The 16,616-nt window shown below is 42.5% G+C and overlaps 1 protein-coding gene across 14 annotated transcripts in view; it reads right to left on the reverse strand.

Moving 5' to 3' along the window:
- Positions 1-555: 555 nt before the first annotated feature.
- SEC22C (SEC22 homolog C, vesicle trafficking protein) overlaps positions 556-16,616 on the reverse strand; it is a 53,154-nt gene continuing 37,093 nt past the window's right edge. For 7 of the 14 annotated variants that reach the window (XM_054680594.2, XM_054680595.2, XM_063805646.1 and 4 more), the window contains 5 exons: positions 16,084-16,247; positions 13,676-13,855; positions 10,173-10,291; positions 8,524-8,589; positions 556-1,247 (listed from right to left, as the gene is read on the reverse strand). In XM_054680594.2, coding sequence (XP_054536569.1) covers positions 1,206-1,247; positions 8,524-8,589; positions 10,173-10,291; positions 13,676-13,855; positions 16,084-16,247 — 571 coding nt within the window. In that variant the 3' untranslated portion in view covers positions 556-1,205. Of the gene's footprint in view, positions 6,039-8,523; positions 8,590-10,172; positions 10,292-13,675; positions 13,856-16,083; positions 16,248-16,616 lie in introns of all 14 variants that reach the window. The other 7 variants (XM_009445288.5, XM_016940836.4, XM_009445291.5 and 4 more) reach the window with 2 other exon arrangements.

The following is a 16,616-nucleotide window of genomic DNA, read 5'->3' on the forward strand; positions in this document are numbered from 1 at the left end:
CTCCAAAAGATTCTGATTCAGGACAGATGGTGCAGAGACTCTTGGAGAGTGAATTCCCCAATGTGTTTAGAGGATGGTCAGGAGAGGATAGTGCATTTGCTTTCTTTCTGGGAATTTTATTAGCTGCTATAGGAACAGCCTTTGCTAAAGGCCACCTTCCCTTGGCTGGTAACCTGAGGAGGTGGCCAGCAGCTGCGCCCCCTGGTGGCCATTCTGTGGTCAGGCTGGTCCTGGGAGATGAAACTTCACCTTCACAGTAGACAAGAGCCCAAAACGCAGAGCACGGAAAGTGCCTGCTGCACATGGCAGGGCAGGGGCAGAGCCTGCAAAGTGGGGAGGCCTCCCAGCCCCCAGGGCATTGTTGTGACTGCTATTTTCGTTGGGGGTTAGTACTAAAGACTATTTGAGCCCTTGCGCCTGTCTAGGCCTCACTGGACAAGATGACCTGACTTTCACTTCTTTCAACAACCCCCTCCCATTATGTCAGGCCCACATCACACTGTCTAGCAAAGGATCCATAACTCAGAATTTTTCACATAAGTGCAAAGACACATGTTAATAAACACTTTAGATTTATTCTGCCATTTCTGAAGCCACCTCATTTAATTTATTTATACATAGGGTATAAATGGCTATACATTTTTACACACTTTTATACAAGTTTAGGTTGTACTATGAGTTTGTTAAAATGTACCCATTATTTACTCAAAATATTTACTGTTACAAGAAAACCGTAAGAAGCTTGTGTAACATGAACAGCAAGTATTTAAAATGAATATGTAAAGTAAATGGTTTTGCCCTGACTAAATCAGCCTCAGTATTTTATGCTTTTAGTAGAAAAGCCCATTAAACAAAATAGAATCCTGGGGGATCAAATCATATGAATGATTCATGAAATAACACTTCTGAAGCAACCCCAGAATCATATAAATGTAAGGGTTAAAGGTCATATGTACTAAGCATGGGTCAGAGGAATAGAATGGATTTGTTAATTTTACCCTAAATAAAAGGCGTTTGTGGGCAACAGCTCTGCCATCAATACACATGGGCAGATGTTTCCGAATCCAGCCATTCCCAGATTTCACTGACAAGCCCTTTTCCACAGGTTCCCTGCTGATGAGATTTCCCCAGCAGCAGAAGTTTGACATCACTGCTCCCGGATGGGAGAATCAGAGCTCTCCTCATTTGGGTCAGGGGTGGCTGGCTCACGAGGTTTGGTCCAACCAGCAGAACCAGCTCCTTGGATCCTGGAATAAACCAAACATCAATGGTACCATGCGCTCTGTGCCCAGGGAGTGAAAGGCAGGTCCAGGGTGGGAAGAAGAGGGGCTGCTACCTTTTGGAGTGAAAAAAATGAGGTTTACACTGTAGTATAACAAAATGCCTTTTTGTAAAGGCCAGAAGAAATGGCTGTGCTGTGCTGCCTGAAGCAGAAAAACCTTCATGTACCAGGTGAATGTAAAGCCTTTCTCCTCCCACACACAATGGATTCACCCAGTATTATCCTCCACTACCACTTTTGACCCTCATAACAGCACCCTGGTGGGGGGGGGGGGGGGGCAGATTGATGTTATCACCATTTACCAGATGAGGAAACTGAGGCCTGATGGGCAGTGATTTGTGCACTGCGACATAGGACTCAGTGAAGAGCCTAGCCAGCTGACGGTCAGCTGACTGGTGCACTCTTTCCCTCACCTTATCTCTCAAAGGCACAGCTACACTCTTTCTCCACCATTATTAACACTCACAGGGCACAGGTAGAGCGTCCCCAGACCTGTGCAATATTCTACACGAAAACATTTGGAATGTGAGCAATGTCTGAACAGGGGCTTGCCAGGCACATCTGATCACCATAAATGCTCCCACCCCTGCCTGTCCTCACTTGTGCTGCACTGTGCAAGCAAGCAGCAGGTTCTCAGAAGGCCACTGTCCTGCATGTTACAATGAGTGGCCAACTCCTTCACAGAACAGCAAATAGCAGCCCTGGCTACAAGGTGCAGTGTGCAACCCCCATATGCCAAGGGGCAGCTGCTATCTTCCAGCAGAGAGAGAACCCCCAGCTCTGCTCCCTACCTATGCCCTGCTTCCTGTGCCTCACACAGTCAGCCTTGCTGCTGGCCTGCTGGCTGTTGTCTTTGACTCTGAGCTGTGCTGACCACCAAGAGTGTTACTCCTCTCCAAGACTTGACTCCCAGGCATGGGTGGGAGAGTTGAACCTCAATGCAATCTGCTCCCACTCTGAAGCTCGTCTACCCACCCCATTTGTTACAATTAAAGATGGTTTTCTCATCCCTCCAGAGACTCCAGTTTCAGCCTCTGTCTCCAGAGCTGGAGTGTATAGGGCAGAGGTAGAAAGAGGCAGGAGAGTTGGAGAACAAGAGCACCTAGAACAAGCTCATTTAATCAAAATGCTTAAATGTTTTAATTCCAGCATTCTCCAGAGTTCACAGAAAAGAGGGATGCAAGCCCAAAAAGCAAAAGCAGGAGCTTATGGTCACATGCCTCCAGCTGCAGGCAGTGGGGCCTCTGGTACTGAGAGGGAATGCCACCCGAATATGCCCCAGCTGTCTCCACCCAGGAAAAGGAAAGCCAGGTACAGTCCTCATCACAGTAAGACTAGCCTAACAGGGGAAAACAGATTTACATGTTTCGTTCATTAGCATATTAGGGAAGGGGAAACCTTTTGGGCTCTGGCCCCGTGGTTGGGAAACCCTTCCTAAGAGCACGGAGCCACACTCTGGCCTTGATACAGTAGATGGGACTTAACACACTCTGATGCTCAAGGCCTTGCAGCATCTGATACCAGAAGGCACCTCTAAAGTTTTGTTTTCAACATTATTTCATCTATTCCCAGATCTAGTCCAGTGATGTCAGCTGCACAGGTAGCATTTAACTACTGGGAAAACAAAAGTGCTACAACAACAGTGAGTCCATGGTGGAGTGAGGATAACTCCTGGGATTTGGAACCAGTTGGCTGGTATCAAGGATCACACAAGAGGCTATAAACCTCCAACCCTGAACCAAGTCAAACCTAAGCCTGGGGATTTCTCTCAGATGAAATCACCAGAACTTCTTTCCTATTTTCAGTCTCTTCCTTCAGTGAGCTGAGGATTCTTTTAGCTAGCTGGATTTCAGTCAAACAATGTTTTTGTGGTCATTACTTGTACTGTTTTTCTAGTGCATCTTTTCCCTTTTGTTTGCAAAAGTCAATCTCACCCCATGTAGATGTTAACTGATATCCACACATTCGACCTGGTGTGGATAACATCTCTGGTAGTGCCTCGGTGGTCAGGAAGCATTACCAGGAACGACTCATCTTCAAGGACCGTTTCTTTACTGCCTGCTGAATATGGATCATAGGCTCAGATGCCCAAAGCACCTGGGGTACAGGTCTACATGGCAACCCAATGCCACACAGGAAAAGAAAACAGTCCATTTTTAAGCCGTTCTTACCGACTTTTTTTTTTTTTTTTTTTTTGAGACGGAGTCTTGCTTTGTCACCAGGCTGGAGTGCAGTGGCTCGACCTCGGCTCACTGCAACCTCCACCTCCCGGGTTCAAGAGATTCTCCTGCCTCAGCCTCCTGAGTAGCTGGGGCTACAGGCACAAGCAACCGTGCCCAGCTAATTTTTGTATTTTTAGTAGAGATGGGGTTTCACCATGTTAGCCAGGATGGTCTCGATCTCTTGACCTCGTGATCTGCCCACCTCAGCTTCCCGAAGTGTTATTGACTTTTAAAGCTTTTTTGTTCTTCTCATTTAAAACATTTTACCTCCCCTCCTTAACTTCCCATTCTATTTCACCATCTCTTCAAAATTGTCTCCCAGAAAAACTGAAAATTCACCTGCTGGGTATGCAGAAAATTATGCAGATGTGAAATCAGTGTAGAGACAACTTTGGAGTTTATGTCTGAGTATGTTGCCCATATAATTTTCATATTCAGACTTTTTAGAGACAGGGTTTCATTCTGTCACGCAGGCTGGGGTGCAGTGGTGTGATTATAGCTCATGGAAGCCTCAAACTCCTGGACTCAAGGGATCCTCCTGCCTCAGACTCCCAAAGTGCTGGGATTACAGGCATGTGCCATCACATCCGGCTAATTTTTTTTTTTTTGTAGACATGAATCTTACTATGTTGTCCAGGCTGGTCTCAAACTACTGGCCTCAACTGATTCTCCTGCTTTGGCCTTCCAAAGTGCTGGGAATACAGGCATGAGCCATCATGCCTGGCCCATATCCAGATATTTTATGTTTGGTCAAAAATAGAAAATTCTATTATAAAAAATAAAGTTACTATGGCAACATTTTCCCAACATAGTTCCCAGTATATAAACTTATTTTTCTTAAAATGATAACAAGGTAGCTCAATAACAATACAATACCAGTGATAACCAAATATAATTGAATTTTTCTAAAACTACATTCTTACATTCCCTATCCACTCAACTCTTGTAATGGTTTTCCACTTTTAAAAACTATCAAAATAGGATTTTTAAAAATGTATCAAGACCACATAATGCAGTTGAACACTCAAAGTGTTCCATGCAACTGTGGTTGAACTATTCAGATTCCAGACTTCTACCAAGAACAATCCAAAGAGCAAACTCCCAAAATGACCTCCTGCGTGGTACAAAACAAGCCAGGCTGAAATTTCGGGAAACCTAAGGGATCTTATCCAGAACCATATTTTGGAAAACTGTGATCAATCAATTTTTTGACAGTGAAAGAGAGTAACTTTCCAGAGTATGTGTTAATTATATCTCTATCAAGCTTTAAAAAGTTAACAGCTACTTAACTCTTGTTCATAAAAAATGAGGCCCTCAAGCTAATTAAGATGACTGGGAAAGGTGCAGAGGAGTAATTAATTTTGGAGGCGCTCTGGGAACAGGTACACAGGGTACAGTAGTCATCATAATTAAAACAACAGGCACTCAGCTCTACTGAAAAGGCTGATGACAGCAGCCCCTCCCAAGCGGATCTGTAAAGTGCCACTGAATCCATGTTCATTCACCTACTCCAGGTTGTGGTCAATTGTAAGTAATCCTGAAATTCTCATTTCTGCTCATGCTGACAAACTTATCATCTAGAAGTAGTGGTTATTCAATTAATTTTTAAAATATTCGGATATACCCTGCAAATAAATATAAAACATCTCTGTACCCAAACAGTCCCACCACTATAAAAGGTTACATATAAATTAAACTCAGATTTCTTAACCATTTTCTCAGCTTAAGTTTGCCCTCACCCTAAATGAAGTCCAATTTATATCCAAAATATAATTAAATATTCCAAAGGTATATCAAACCTAAGATATCGAAAAAATGTAAACAAAATTTATCTAGCTTACATTTATGAACCATATTTTTAGGTTTTTAATTCATCCTGTACTGACCCTCTGAAAAAAAAAAACTAATCAAGTTATGTTTAGACTGAAAGCTGATTTGGATTTTAAAGTGGTTCCTTGGAGACAACTCTCAATTACTAAAACCAGTGTTATTGAATCAAGTGGTTTACTGTATCATTCAACTTAAAAGACCAAAATATTTCCTTTCTCTCTTCCAATAAAGCTCTTTCTGGATGAGCCCCCAGATCCAGCTGTCCTAAGTAAACGTGCTGAACTGGCTGGAGATCCTGCACTAATGCTTGGCACAGAACCAAGGCTGGGTATCAAGCAACCTCATGACTTCCACTGCAACTGTTTAACATCCCCAATTCCTGGTTTTTCAGTCCAGTTGGCTGAAAAGGATGGAAACTGGAGTGTAAAGTAGAGAAGCAGAAAGAGAAACATAGATTGATCCTCAAAAGAAAATCAAAGAATCCATTCATCACAGTGTCATCCTCATACTCCACAGTCAGACTGCTTCTCCTGAAGCTGCCTTGTTAGTATCTGATATGAAGACAGAAAAGCCACTCCTATGTGGAAAAGGATTTGCCAGAGGTTCCTCAGCCCGTGCAGGTACATGTTGCCCAGGCAAATAAAGAGCAGCATAAGCACCACCTTCATAGTCCTGGCTGGACTGTAGAACAGGTACAAATAACACTGAAATGAGACCAGAAGAGGAATTCCAATCAGAGATAAAATGGCCACTAGATCATATGCAAAATTCACCTCCCACAGCTTCCATGAAGAGTGTCATTTCCCTCACATTAGCTGATTAAACTGAATTCATTACAGTAAAGCGTGGACCCACTGGTTAGGCTGCTGCTAATTATTGGATGAAAGTGAGGATTTGGAAGATTAAAGGAAAGTGAAATAGATGTCACAGGAAGAATCAGTGCATGGCACATCTGAAAGAAGTTAAAGAAATAGACAGAAATGACCAGGCTGTTGGCAGTAGAGAAAGAAGAGCTGCACGTAAGCTGCAGACAGCCAGGCTGCAGACAGGGGACCCTAACGTGACTGATTGGCCCCCCAGTGAAGTTTTTCTTCAGGGAGCCAGGACAGGCAAGCAAGCTGGTGAGAGAAAGCCATGCTTTTACTATTTTGGTTTCTCCTGAGCCACGACTACATTGAGCACCACCCTTCCCTTGGGCACCCTCCTTATCATGTCTTCCAAAGCATCTCTGAGTCAGGGAAAGGTCTCACAGCAGGGAGAGTGACTGGTATTTTGTGTATGACTATCACACATAAAAGGGGCCATTCTTGTTCTGCAAAAGGTGGAAACGGCATTTTGGTTCAATGCTTTGTTTTTTTTTTTTTAAAAAAAAGGACATCGCTGAACATGGATCAATCTGACAAAGGTTCAATCTACAGAGGGAGGGAGTGAGCTATCCAACCAGGAACACAGTTGAAGGAATGAGGTGGAACTGTACAATCCCTGCAGTCCTAAAACATAGCTCTAGGAAACTGCCACTGGCTATGTCCAAGGTCTTGGAGACTTGTTTTCTAAAAAATGAGTGCATTTTCATGGGTTGAAAATTTCTTTTTGCATAATCAGGTAATGCTTTTTCATTTTTTTTAGGCAATGTCTTTCTCTGTTGCCCAGGCTGGAACACAGTGGCGTGATCTCAGCTTACCGCAACCTCCACCTCCAGGGTTCAAGCAATTCTCATGCCTAAGCCTCCCAAGTAGCTGGGACTACAGGTATGCACCACCACAATCAGCTGATTTTTGTATTTTTATTATAATAGAGATGGGGTTCCCTAGGCTGGTCTTGAACTCCTGGCCTCAAGTGATCCACACATCTTGGCCTCCCAAAGTGCTAGGATTACAGGCATGAGTCACCACACCTGGCCTGGGTAATTCTTAAGAATAAACCATTCTAGGATGTATGTGGAAGAGAAGGAAAGTGTCCTAAGAACAGAAATTTTAATTTTAAAAAAAGGGAGAAAAAATATGTATTCAGAGACAGTGCTAAAATCCTACTCCATATGGAGGACAAGGAAGGAGAATTAGAGCCACGCTTTCACTAGAATTAACTCTGCTTATGAGGGACTCAAAATCGCCTCTTTATGCCACCCCTTAGTACACAGCTTATATGAAAATAACTAATCAAAACCCTCTAGTTAATGTTCTAATGTTTGCTTCAGTTCCTAAAGAACAGGTTTGAGTCAGAAGGTATTACTATTTAAAACAACAACAACAACAAAAAAAAAAAACAGCAGTTCTTTGACCTAGTCTTATATATGTATATATTTTTTAAAAAATTTTTTGCGGAGGTCAGGCATGGTGGCTCATGCCTGTAATCCCAGCACTTTGGGCGGCCGAGGCGGGTGGATCACAAGGTCAGGAGATCGAGACCATCCTGGCTAACATGGTGAAACCCCGTCTCTACTAAAAGTACAAAAAAAATTAGCCAGGTGTGGTGGTGGGCACCTACAGTCCCAGCTACTCAGGAGGCTGAGGCAGGAGAATGGCGTGAACCCGGGAGGCAGAGCTTGCAGTGAGCCAAGATTGTGCCACTGCACTCCAGCCTGGGCAACAGTGCAAGACTCCGTCTCAAAAAAAAAAAAAGAAAAAAAAAGATCAGAGATGGGGTCTTGCTATGTTGCCCTGGTTGGTCTCAAACTCCAGGCCTAAAGTGATCCTCCCACCTTGGCCTTGAAAAGTACTGGGATTACAGGTGTGAGCCACAATGCCTGCCTAGACCTATATTTTAAAAACTACATGTACACAGATGCTACTTTTATAGAAGGACATTTCTGTGCTTGGACTATCCTAATAATAAGCACAAGGCAATATCTTGCCACTCACTAGTCAGGCCTAATCCAATCCCCATGTAATCTCATCCCTCCCTTCTGGGAAGTCAAATCCAAACTGCTGGTTTCTGTTCTGCTGCTGTCAATAGCCCCTTGGCCTGGAACAAGGGGCTTTCCCTTTCTGAGCACAAAGTTCTTCCTCTGTAAAATGAGAGGACTGGCCAGGATGGGCCTAAGGTCCTCCACTAAGGGCTTGGTATTGTCCATGATGTGAACCATGACCTTGGTGGAACAAAAATCACATCTAGAAACTTGCTGATAGATGAACAGAAGAACAAAGTAAGGTCATGGATTTAATCCACTGACCAAAATATCGTTTCACCCACCTGGAAAATGCAGGCTACGAAAGGAACAAGAAAAGCCAGAATGTTTCCAATTTCCTCATGGGCAACCTAAAACAAATACAAGGAACACAAGGAAAGGGATATTTAGATGAAAGGAAACACTGTGACATAAAGCACTTTACTCTGCCTTCTGTCTGGTATGGTTGACAGTACAAAATCCCTGGCTGGGTGAGACACAAGTTCCTGTTTGTGCACCAGATCAGGGTTAGCATACAATCGTTTTCAACAGCTTGGTCACAGCATGTGCCTCCTGTCCCCATGTGATTGTGCTAAGTCTGCAACCTGGAATGGGCCGCCAATCCCTCCACCTCTCAGAAACCTAAGCATCTGTTAAGACCTAGCTTTCTCTAATTCCTCCCATCTCCAGGCACTGCCGCCTCCTTAGGATTGCCACCACACACTGTTCTGGGCCATGAGAGCCCCCAAGGCAGGGACTATGTCTTAACCATCTTGCTGGCCAGGTACTAATTCTAATGTATACAAACAAACAGACAGTTGGTAAGTATCTGGCTAAGAGCAATCATAAACAATAAGAGTAGAAACCACAACACACATTGATCAAAGACAGGATGTGGTAACAGGCAGTTACCACTCATAACACAGGCCTGCTGCCATTCTCCAAACAGGTCAGTCTACATCAGTCTCCTGAGGTTCAACAACAGTCATGCTTCAGACTTTACCCACTATATGCATGGGTGTGAGTATGGTGGCACTATCTTTAAAAGTAATATCTATTTGTTGATGCTAATAATGGTTCTATACCTCCTCTTTTTTGTTTTTGTTTTCTTTTTTTGAGACAGAGTTCTGCTTTTGTCGCCCAGGCTAGAGTGCAGTGGCGCAATTTTGGCTCACTGCAACCCCTGCCTCCCAGTTTCAAGCGACTCTCCCACCTCAGCCTCCTGAGTAGCTGGGATTACAGGCATGTGCCACCACGCCCAGCTAATTTTGTATTTTTAGTAGAGATGGGGTTTCACCATGTTGATCAGGCTGGTCTCAAACTCCTGACCTCATGTGATCCACCCACCTCAACCTCCCAGAAGTGCTGGGATTACAGGAGTGAGTCACCACACCCGGCCGATACCTTCTTGAAATACTTCTTAAAATACTTCAAAATTTTAAGACTGTTTTTAAAAAGCACTGAAATAGTAAGTTCCTTTGAAATGAGCAGACCAGTGAAGGAACTTCCTAGTGACATATAATTCTTCGACAAAGACACAAGGAAGGTGGCATCTGCATTATACAAATCAGATTATGGGACAACCTTTTCTCAGGAGAAAAAGAGCCTGAACCTTAAAATCAGAGAATGAAACTTTTGTCCTGGGTAAATAATCCAGTCCCTGGAGTGACTCCTGGGGTCCCAAGAGCCACAGGGTGGTCTAATGTCCTTGTAGCAAATTCTCCATTTCTTAGCAATATCTTGGCAGGCCCCTCCTGCCTCTTAGGACAATAGACATAAAAGAGCAACCTTCATATTCATGCACTTACTACAAAGAATAAAATTTATAATAAAATTCATATTAGTTTTGAAAAATTATAAAACCTCAGTTTTATAGATAAAATGTATCCCTATCACTTTCTTCTACCATATGTCCTTCAATTTAAACTGTTTTTAAAAAAAAAAAAAAGGTTACCTGTAAAGAATGTTCTGCAAGGTGAACTCCTCGAATGAGATTCAGGGCAGCACACATGATGTTGAGAATGAGGGAGAGGATACCCAGGGCTGTCACTGGTTCCATTCGGAAATTAGGAGCTTCACAATGGAAAAAAACAAGTGTCTAGTGTAAGTAATTTCTATATGAAAGAAAAATAAACGAAGACATTAACTAGACCTACACTAATGATAGGTTCACTATGTTAAACATAGAATTACAAACATATTAATTGTAAAAGCAGCAGAAGTTAGAGGGAAAAAAGCCAAGAAATGATGGACAGAATGGATGTGGGTATTTGAGTAAAGTTTCTTCCAGAAAAAGGCTCTTTTCCAGGCAAACACAGGTTTTTCAAGTGCTTAATTTCCTTTCTATCTAAAGCAGTGGTTCTCAATCAGGGGCAATCTGCCCCCCAGTGGATATTTGGCAATGTCTGGAGTCATTTCTGGTTGTCACAACTAGAGACAGGCTGCTACTGGCATCTAGTGGATAGAGGCCAGGAATGCTTCTAAACATCCTACAATGAATGCACAGGACAGCCTCCAAAATAAAGAATTATCTGATGCAAAAATGTCAATAGGGATCAGGCTGAAAAATTCTAAAACAATTTTTGGCACACACCTGTAATGCCAGCACTCTGGGAGGCTGAGGCAGCCAGCAGATCATGTCAGCCCAGGAGTTCAAAACCAGCCTGGGCAACATAGTGAGACCCTGTCTCTACAAAAAAAAAAAATACAAAAAATTATCCAGGCATGGTGACGCATACCTGTAGTCCCAGCTACCTGGGAGGCTGAGGTGGGAGGATCACCTGAGCCTGGGAGGTTGAGGCTGCAGTGAGCCATGATTGCGCCCCTGCACTCAAGCCTAGGCAACATAGCGACCTTGTCTCAAAAAAAAAAAAAAAAAAAAAGTTCAGGCACAGTAGCTCATGCCTGTAATCCCAGCACTTTGGGAGGCTAAGGTGAGAGGATCACTTGAACTCAGGAGTTCAAGACCAGCCTGGGCAACATGGTGAAACCCCATCTCTATTAAAAAAAAAATACAAAAATTAGCCAGGTGTGGTGGTATGTGCCTGCAGTCCCAGCTACTCAGGAAGCTAAGGTGGGAGGATAGCTTGAGCCCTGGAGGTGGAGGTTGCAGTAAGCCAAGATTGCACCATGGTACTTTAGCCTGGGTGACACAGCAAGACCCTGTCTCAAAAAAAAATTAAATAAGTAAGTAAATAAAACAGTTTCTTATACTACCAGAGAGGACCAAGGCTTTATTTGTAATTGGTTGTCAAATGTTTAAAGCATTTCTATTATATGCCTCAACATTCAACTTGTCCTCTTTCTCTGACAATAACAATATACGATGTCACGTGCACTTCTAGAGCAATTCACAGCAAATGCAATTTTTAAAATTCTAAAATAATTGGAAAGAGGGAAACATTGATTATTCAGGTTACAAGCTGTTTCTAGAACTATAATTAGAACAAATGCTCATTTTCTCTGTAAAGATAACCACTGAAATTGATTTTGGTTCACACAATTAAATGGTGTCCCTCCCATTCTCTCGCTATACTCCTTTCTTACCCTTATATTTCACACACACACAAATACCTCGCCACAATCCAACTTATGCCTATTGTTAGTGTGTTAGAGTTTCCACTGAGCAATTAAAAGTTACTGTTAGAACAGAATATGCTACCTGTAAAGATTCTAGCCTCAGGACAATAGGGTAAATCAAATCACAGTAAAATGTCCTAGAAAGACGGGCAAGGTGACACTTTCTGGATTTGCTCCTCTTGTCTAAGTGTTTAAAAAACAAAACATACATTACAAAGATATGCCTGCATTCATATATGGTAAGGGAAAATCTTGGAGATCAATTACCCAGTCTTCCTTTTACAAAAATTAAGTTTATTCTCAACATAAACTAGAAACACTTATTGACTGGAATGAGAGCCAATCCAAGTATTGGTTGAAACACATTAAACTAAAACACAAAGTTAAGTCAAAACCATGAATATAATACATCACTTTTAAAATTCAAGAAATGAGTTTAGCATAAAACAGTTAAAAACAAAGTAATTAAGACTATTATAGTGTAGACAGTTCTTTTAGCAAAGGATTCAGCTCTTATGCCATTGTAGAATTCTTCGAATGTAAATATCCAATTTAATTAAATATTAGTTTAATTGTATGTAACTATAAACAGGAATGCAAAAAATCATACTTTGTTATGTGATAAGCATTGAGTGGCTAATGACATTAATGACAAAGGCATGGAATGTCAGCACACTGTGATCACGTTCATTAAGACCTCTTCCTTCACATGAGGTCTCTGAAATCCACAGGGATACAGGGAGATCCCAGGTCTCAGAGACAGCCAGACAGTGAGAACGTTAGAAGCCCTGGCTCCAGCCCCCTGTCCAACGCTCTCATCCCCATTGTCCTCCCTCCAACAAGAAGAGTAGGGGTTTCAGATCTACAACATTTCAGTAAATAAGATGATAAGGATTCTCTCTCTCTCTATATATATATATATAAATAATTGTTTTATATATATTATATATATTTTATATATAATATATATAATACCAATCTATACAGTTCAATAAGTAACTTACAGAAAAAGAGAATGAATCTTCTTTATAACATTTAAACTTGTAGTTCTGTCAGAACAACTTGGACTTAAATAAATAAATAAATAAAAACATAAAATTTAAAAATAATAAACTTGTAGACTTCACCCTAATTAAGAAAATAACCTGCCAGCTAAGCGTGGTAGCTCACACCTGTAATCCCAGCACTCTGAAAGGCCGAGGCAGGAGGATGATGGCTTGAGCCCAGGAGTTCGAGACCAGCCTGGGCTGTAACATGGTGAAACCTTGTCTCTATTTGAAAAAAAAAAAAAGAAGAAGAAGAAGGAAAAGAAAAACAAAAATAACCTGCCAAGTCACTCTTCAGCTCCTGAATTTCATCACAATAGCTTCCCCTCAAACCAATCCACTGTCATAATAGTCAATTTTTTTCTTTTTTGAGACAGGGTCTCATTCTGTCACCCAGGCTAGAGTGCAGTGGCTCACAATCATGGCTCGCTGCAGCCTCGACTTCCCGGGCTCAGGTGATTCCCCTACTTCAGTCTCTGCAGTAGCTGAGACTACAGGCACGAGCCACCACCTCTGGCTAATTTTTTGTATTTTTGATAGAGATGGGGTTTTGCCATGTTGCCCAGGCTGGTTTCAAACTCCTGGACTCAAGTGATCCGCCTGACTTGGCCTCCCAAAGTGCTGAGATTACAGGCATGAGCCTCCACGCCTGGCCTGTAGTCAAAGTTTTTATAACAGCCACCAAGAAACAGGATGGGCCCATATTTTTCTCAGCATATTTTATACTACTCCCTCTCCCCAAAAAATAGCTTTCTAGTGAAAAAAAAAATCAACGTCCATTTGAAATACATAATATCACTTCATCAACATCAGGGAACAACAAGCCACTTACCAGGCTCCAAGTGCATCGGTGTGTGACCATTCATCACCCCATTTGCCACATCTGTGTCCTCCAGAGTGAGAACCGCTGGAGGCTGCAACTTGAGCTCCTCCTGAATTTTTTCCAAGCTGCACTCCATCTGAGAGGAACTTACATAGTTAAAATGCCACTTCACTTTCTGAATGATGCTGTCTGCAAAAAGAGAGCAACACAAGTTAAGCATTTTCATCAGAATGGATATTATAAGACAATATGTACAAAATGAAGTTCACGTTTCTTTTTTTGAAGATAGGGTCTCACTGTCGCCCACTCTGGAGTGCAGTGCAGCGGTGCGATCACAACTCACTGCAGCCTTGACCTCCCAGGCTCAAGTGATTCTCCCACCTAAGCCTCCCAAGTAGCTGAGACCACAGATGTGTGCCACCACACCTGGCTAATTTTTTTCATTTTTAAATTGTTTTTCTGTAGAGACAAGGTCTCACTGTATTGCCCAGGCTGGTCTCAAACTCCTGAGCTCAAGGGATTCTCCTGCCTCAGCCTCCCAGAGTGCTGGGATAATAGGCGTGAACCATTGCACCCAGCTGAAGTTCACATTTCTAAGAGCTAATAAATCAGCCAGATTCTGAAAAGCGTCAAGTTAAACACAAAGGCCAAATGATTGCTAATATGAACACGGTCTGATCAATCACTTCAGAGCAGGATAATTAAAATGTGATTGACTAAAAAGGCAATAATGCATCACAGAACCTCAGTGATGAGAGAGTCGGGGGAAAGGGGCACGCGTCTTAGCCCCTTACCACTTCTGATAGTACGGTACAACCCTAGGCAATTTACAGAATATTTCTAAGCTTGAAAAATGGAGACAGTTATTCCTGACCTGATTAACTCAAAAAAAAGGGCTTGTTTGAAAAAAAATACAAATGAATATGTTGTGGAAACTAGGATTATATATTTGAAAAGTATTCATCTTAATTCTTAAATTTATGTTAGTATAAATCCATTATCACATCTGAACAGTTCTTGAAGTGAAGTTTCATACATACTGGCAAAGCAAAATCATGTATAATTCTACTCTCAGTGTACTTTGACTCATTCTACTCCCACTCAACAATGAGCAAACATGATGCTGGAAAAGGGGCTCCCATCAGATCAAGCAAATGGCTTTAGAAGGAAGGCACATGCAGAGATAAGGGGAGAGAAGAACACAGGTCTACCGAGCTCCAAATCAACTCACAGCCCAGGGATGATGCAGCTGTGGTCTGTTTTAGACTAGCAGCCCTCCTCAGAGAAAGAAGTGTGGCCCAGAGCACAAGCTTGACTAAGACCTCACAGGGAGACTCAGGGGCAGAACTCTACCAGGCTGGAGCCTGCCTACCAGGGTGACACCAAAAGAGGGTGCTAGCCCCATTCCCGATGGGCTAGCCAGTAGAACACATGAAGGAATGTGAGGGCTATGGCAGGAGTAGCCAGAAAGCCTAAGTGGCAACACTTCCAGGTGCTGGTTCTGCCCCCTGACCATTTATAACAAATGCTGCCAAACCTTTGTTTAAGAACATCACAGAGTCAGCAGCTGTTTACACGGAGAGCACAGACTGTCCCCCAACTCCCATCTCCATTCCTCTTCTCCCAAGAGCTCAAAATGACCCACACCTGACCAAAATAGGGCACACACTGATTATTATGCTGTGTTCCAAAGTCTCTAAGCCTCAACAAGGCCTTTCTGGCAGAGCCTAGAAAAGAAGTATCATTTTCCAGAGCAAACTTCTGGGTCAAGGAACTGTTTTTTTCTTACTTCCAAACCACCGCAGACTGATATTTTGATTTAAAAAAAGCAATAAAAAATAATCACAGGAATGTCAAATTACTGTAAGAATTTCTAAACACCAGTTCTCACTTTCTGTGCTTACCTCCTGATGGTAAACACCCTTTCAGCAGTAATGCTCTGGGGCAGGGGTCAACAAAAGTTTCTTACAATGCCAGTTAGTAAATATTTTAGGTTGGTGGCTACATGGTCTCTGTCACAACTCAACTCCGCTGTCGTGGGGCAAAAGCAGCCACAGACAACATGTAAAAGAATAAGCATAGCCACGTTCTGCTTTATTTATAAAACAGGCGGCTGGCCTATGGGCCATCGTTTGCTGACCCCAGCTTCAGAGAGCTGTGGGTTATAACCTACACATTTCACCCTTCCTCCACCCTGCCCCCAGGCTCTGTGGAGATGAAAAGCCAGAGTGTTAAACCTTGACGCTTTCCGGGACACTTCAATTGCTATGAAATCTCATGGTACAAGTCTGTTCTTCAATGACATGTTTTTGCATCTCCAGTGGTTTTCCTTGATGGTCAAAGCCAAACCTAAACTGTAAATTCTACACATATAACACCATGGAAGAGAACAATAAATATGAAAGAGGGTTACAAACCAAACTCAAGAAAAGCGTATGGCCTGGAGGCTAGGCCAATGCAGGTAGTGTCATAGGAAGCTGTGAATTCCCACCACAGGGTCTCCAGGAAGCAGAAGGCCATGGCTGCTGGACACTGGCAGGAGCAGATAGCCATGCAGGCCACGTCCCCGAAAGAAGAAAAACTGAAACAAAAGGGCAATATCTGTATTACCTGGAAACAGCCCCATGTATTCCCATCCCACACCCAGACACAACCTTACCTCAATTCTGCACTTGCTTGGCTTTAAACAGTCCTGTAGCTGTTTGCTGCAGGTATATTGTCTCTTCAGTTTGACCTATTCCTGAGACTGTCTTTCTTCCACTTCCTTTAAAATGTCTAGTAGTCTTAATCAATGACAGCCTGTGATCACTCTTATTTATTCATGCATGAGGGATGCATATTCTAATGGGGGAATTAGCCTCAGATTTCTCCACATCTATTGAGAAAACGTTTTTCTTCTTTAATCTACATCAACAGATTTCCTAATGTTAAATGATCCTGGCATCCTAAA

Source organism: Pan troglodytes, chromosome 2 (genome assembly GCF_028858775.2).
Source record: "Pan troglodytes isolate AG18354 chromosome 2, NHGRI_mPanTro3-v2.0_pri, whole genome shotgun sequence".
NCBI lineage: Eukaryota > Metazoa > Chordata > Mammalia > Primates > Hominidae > Pan > Pan troglodytes.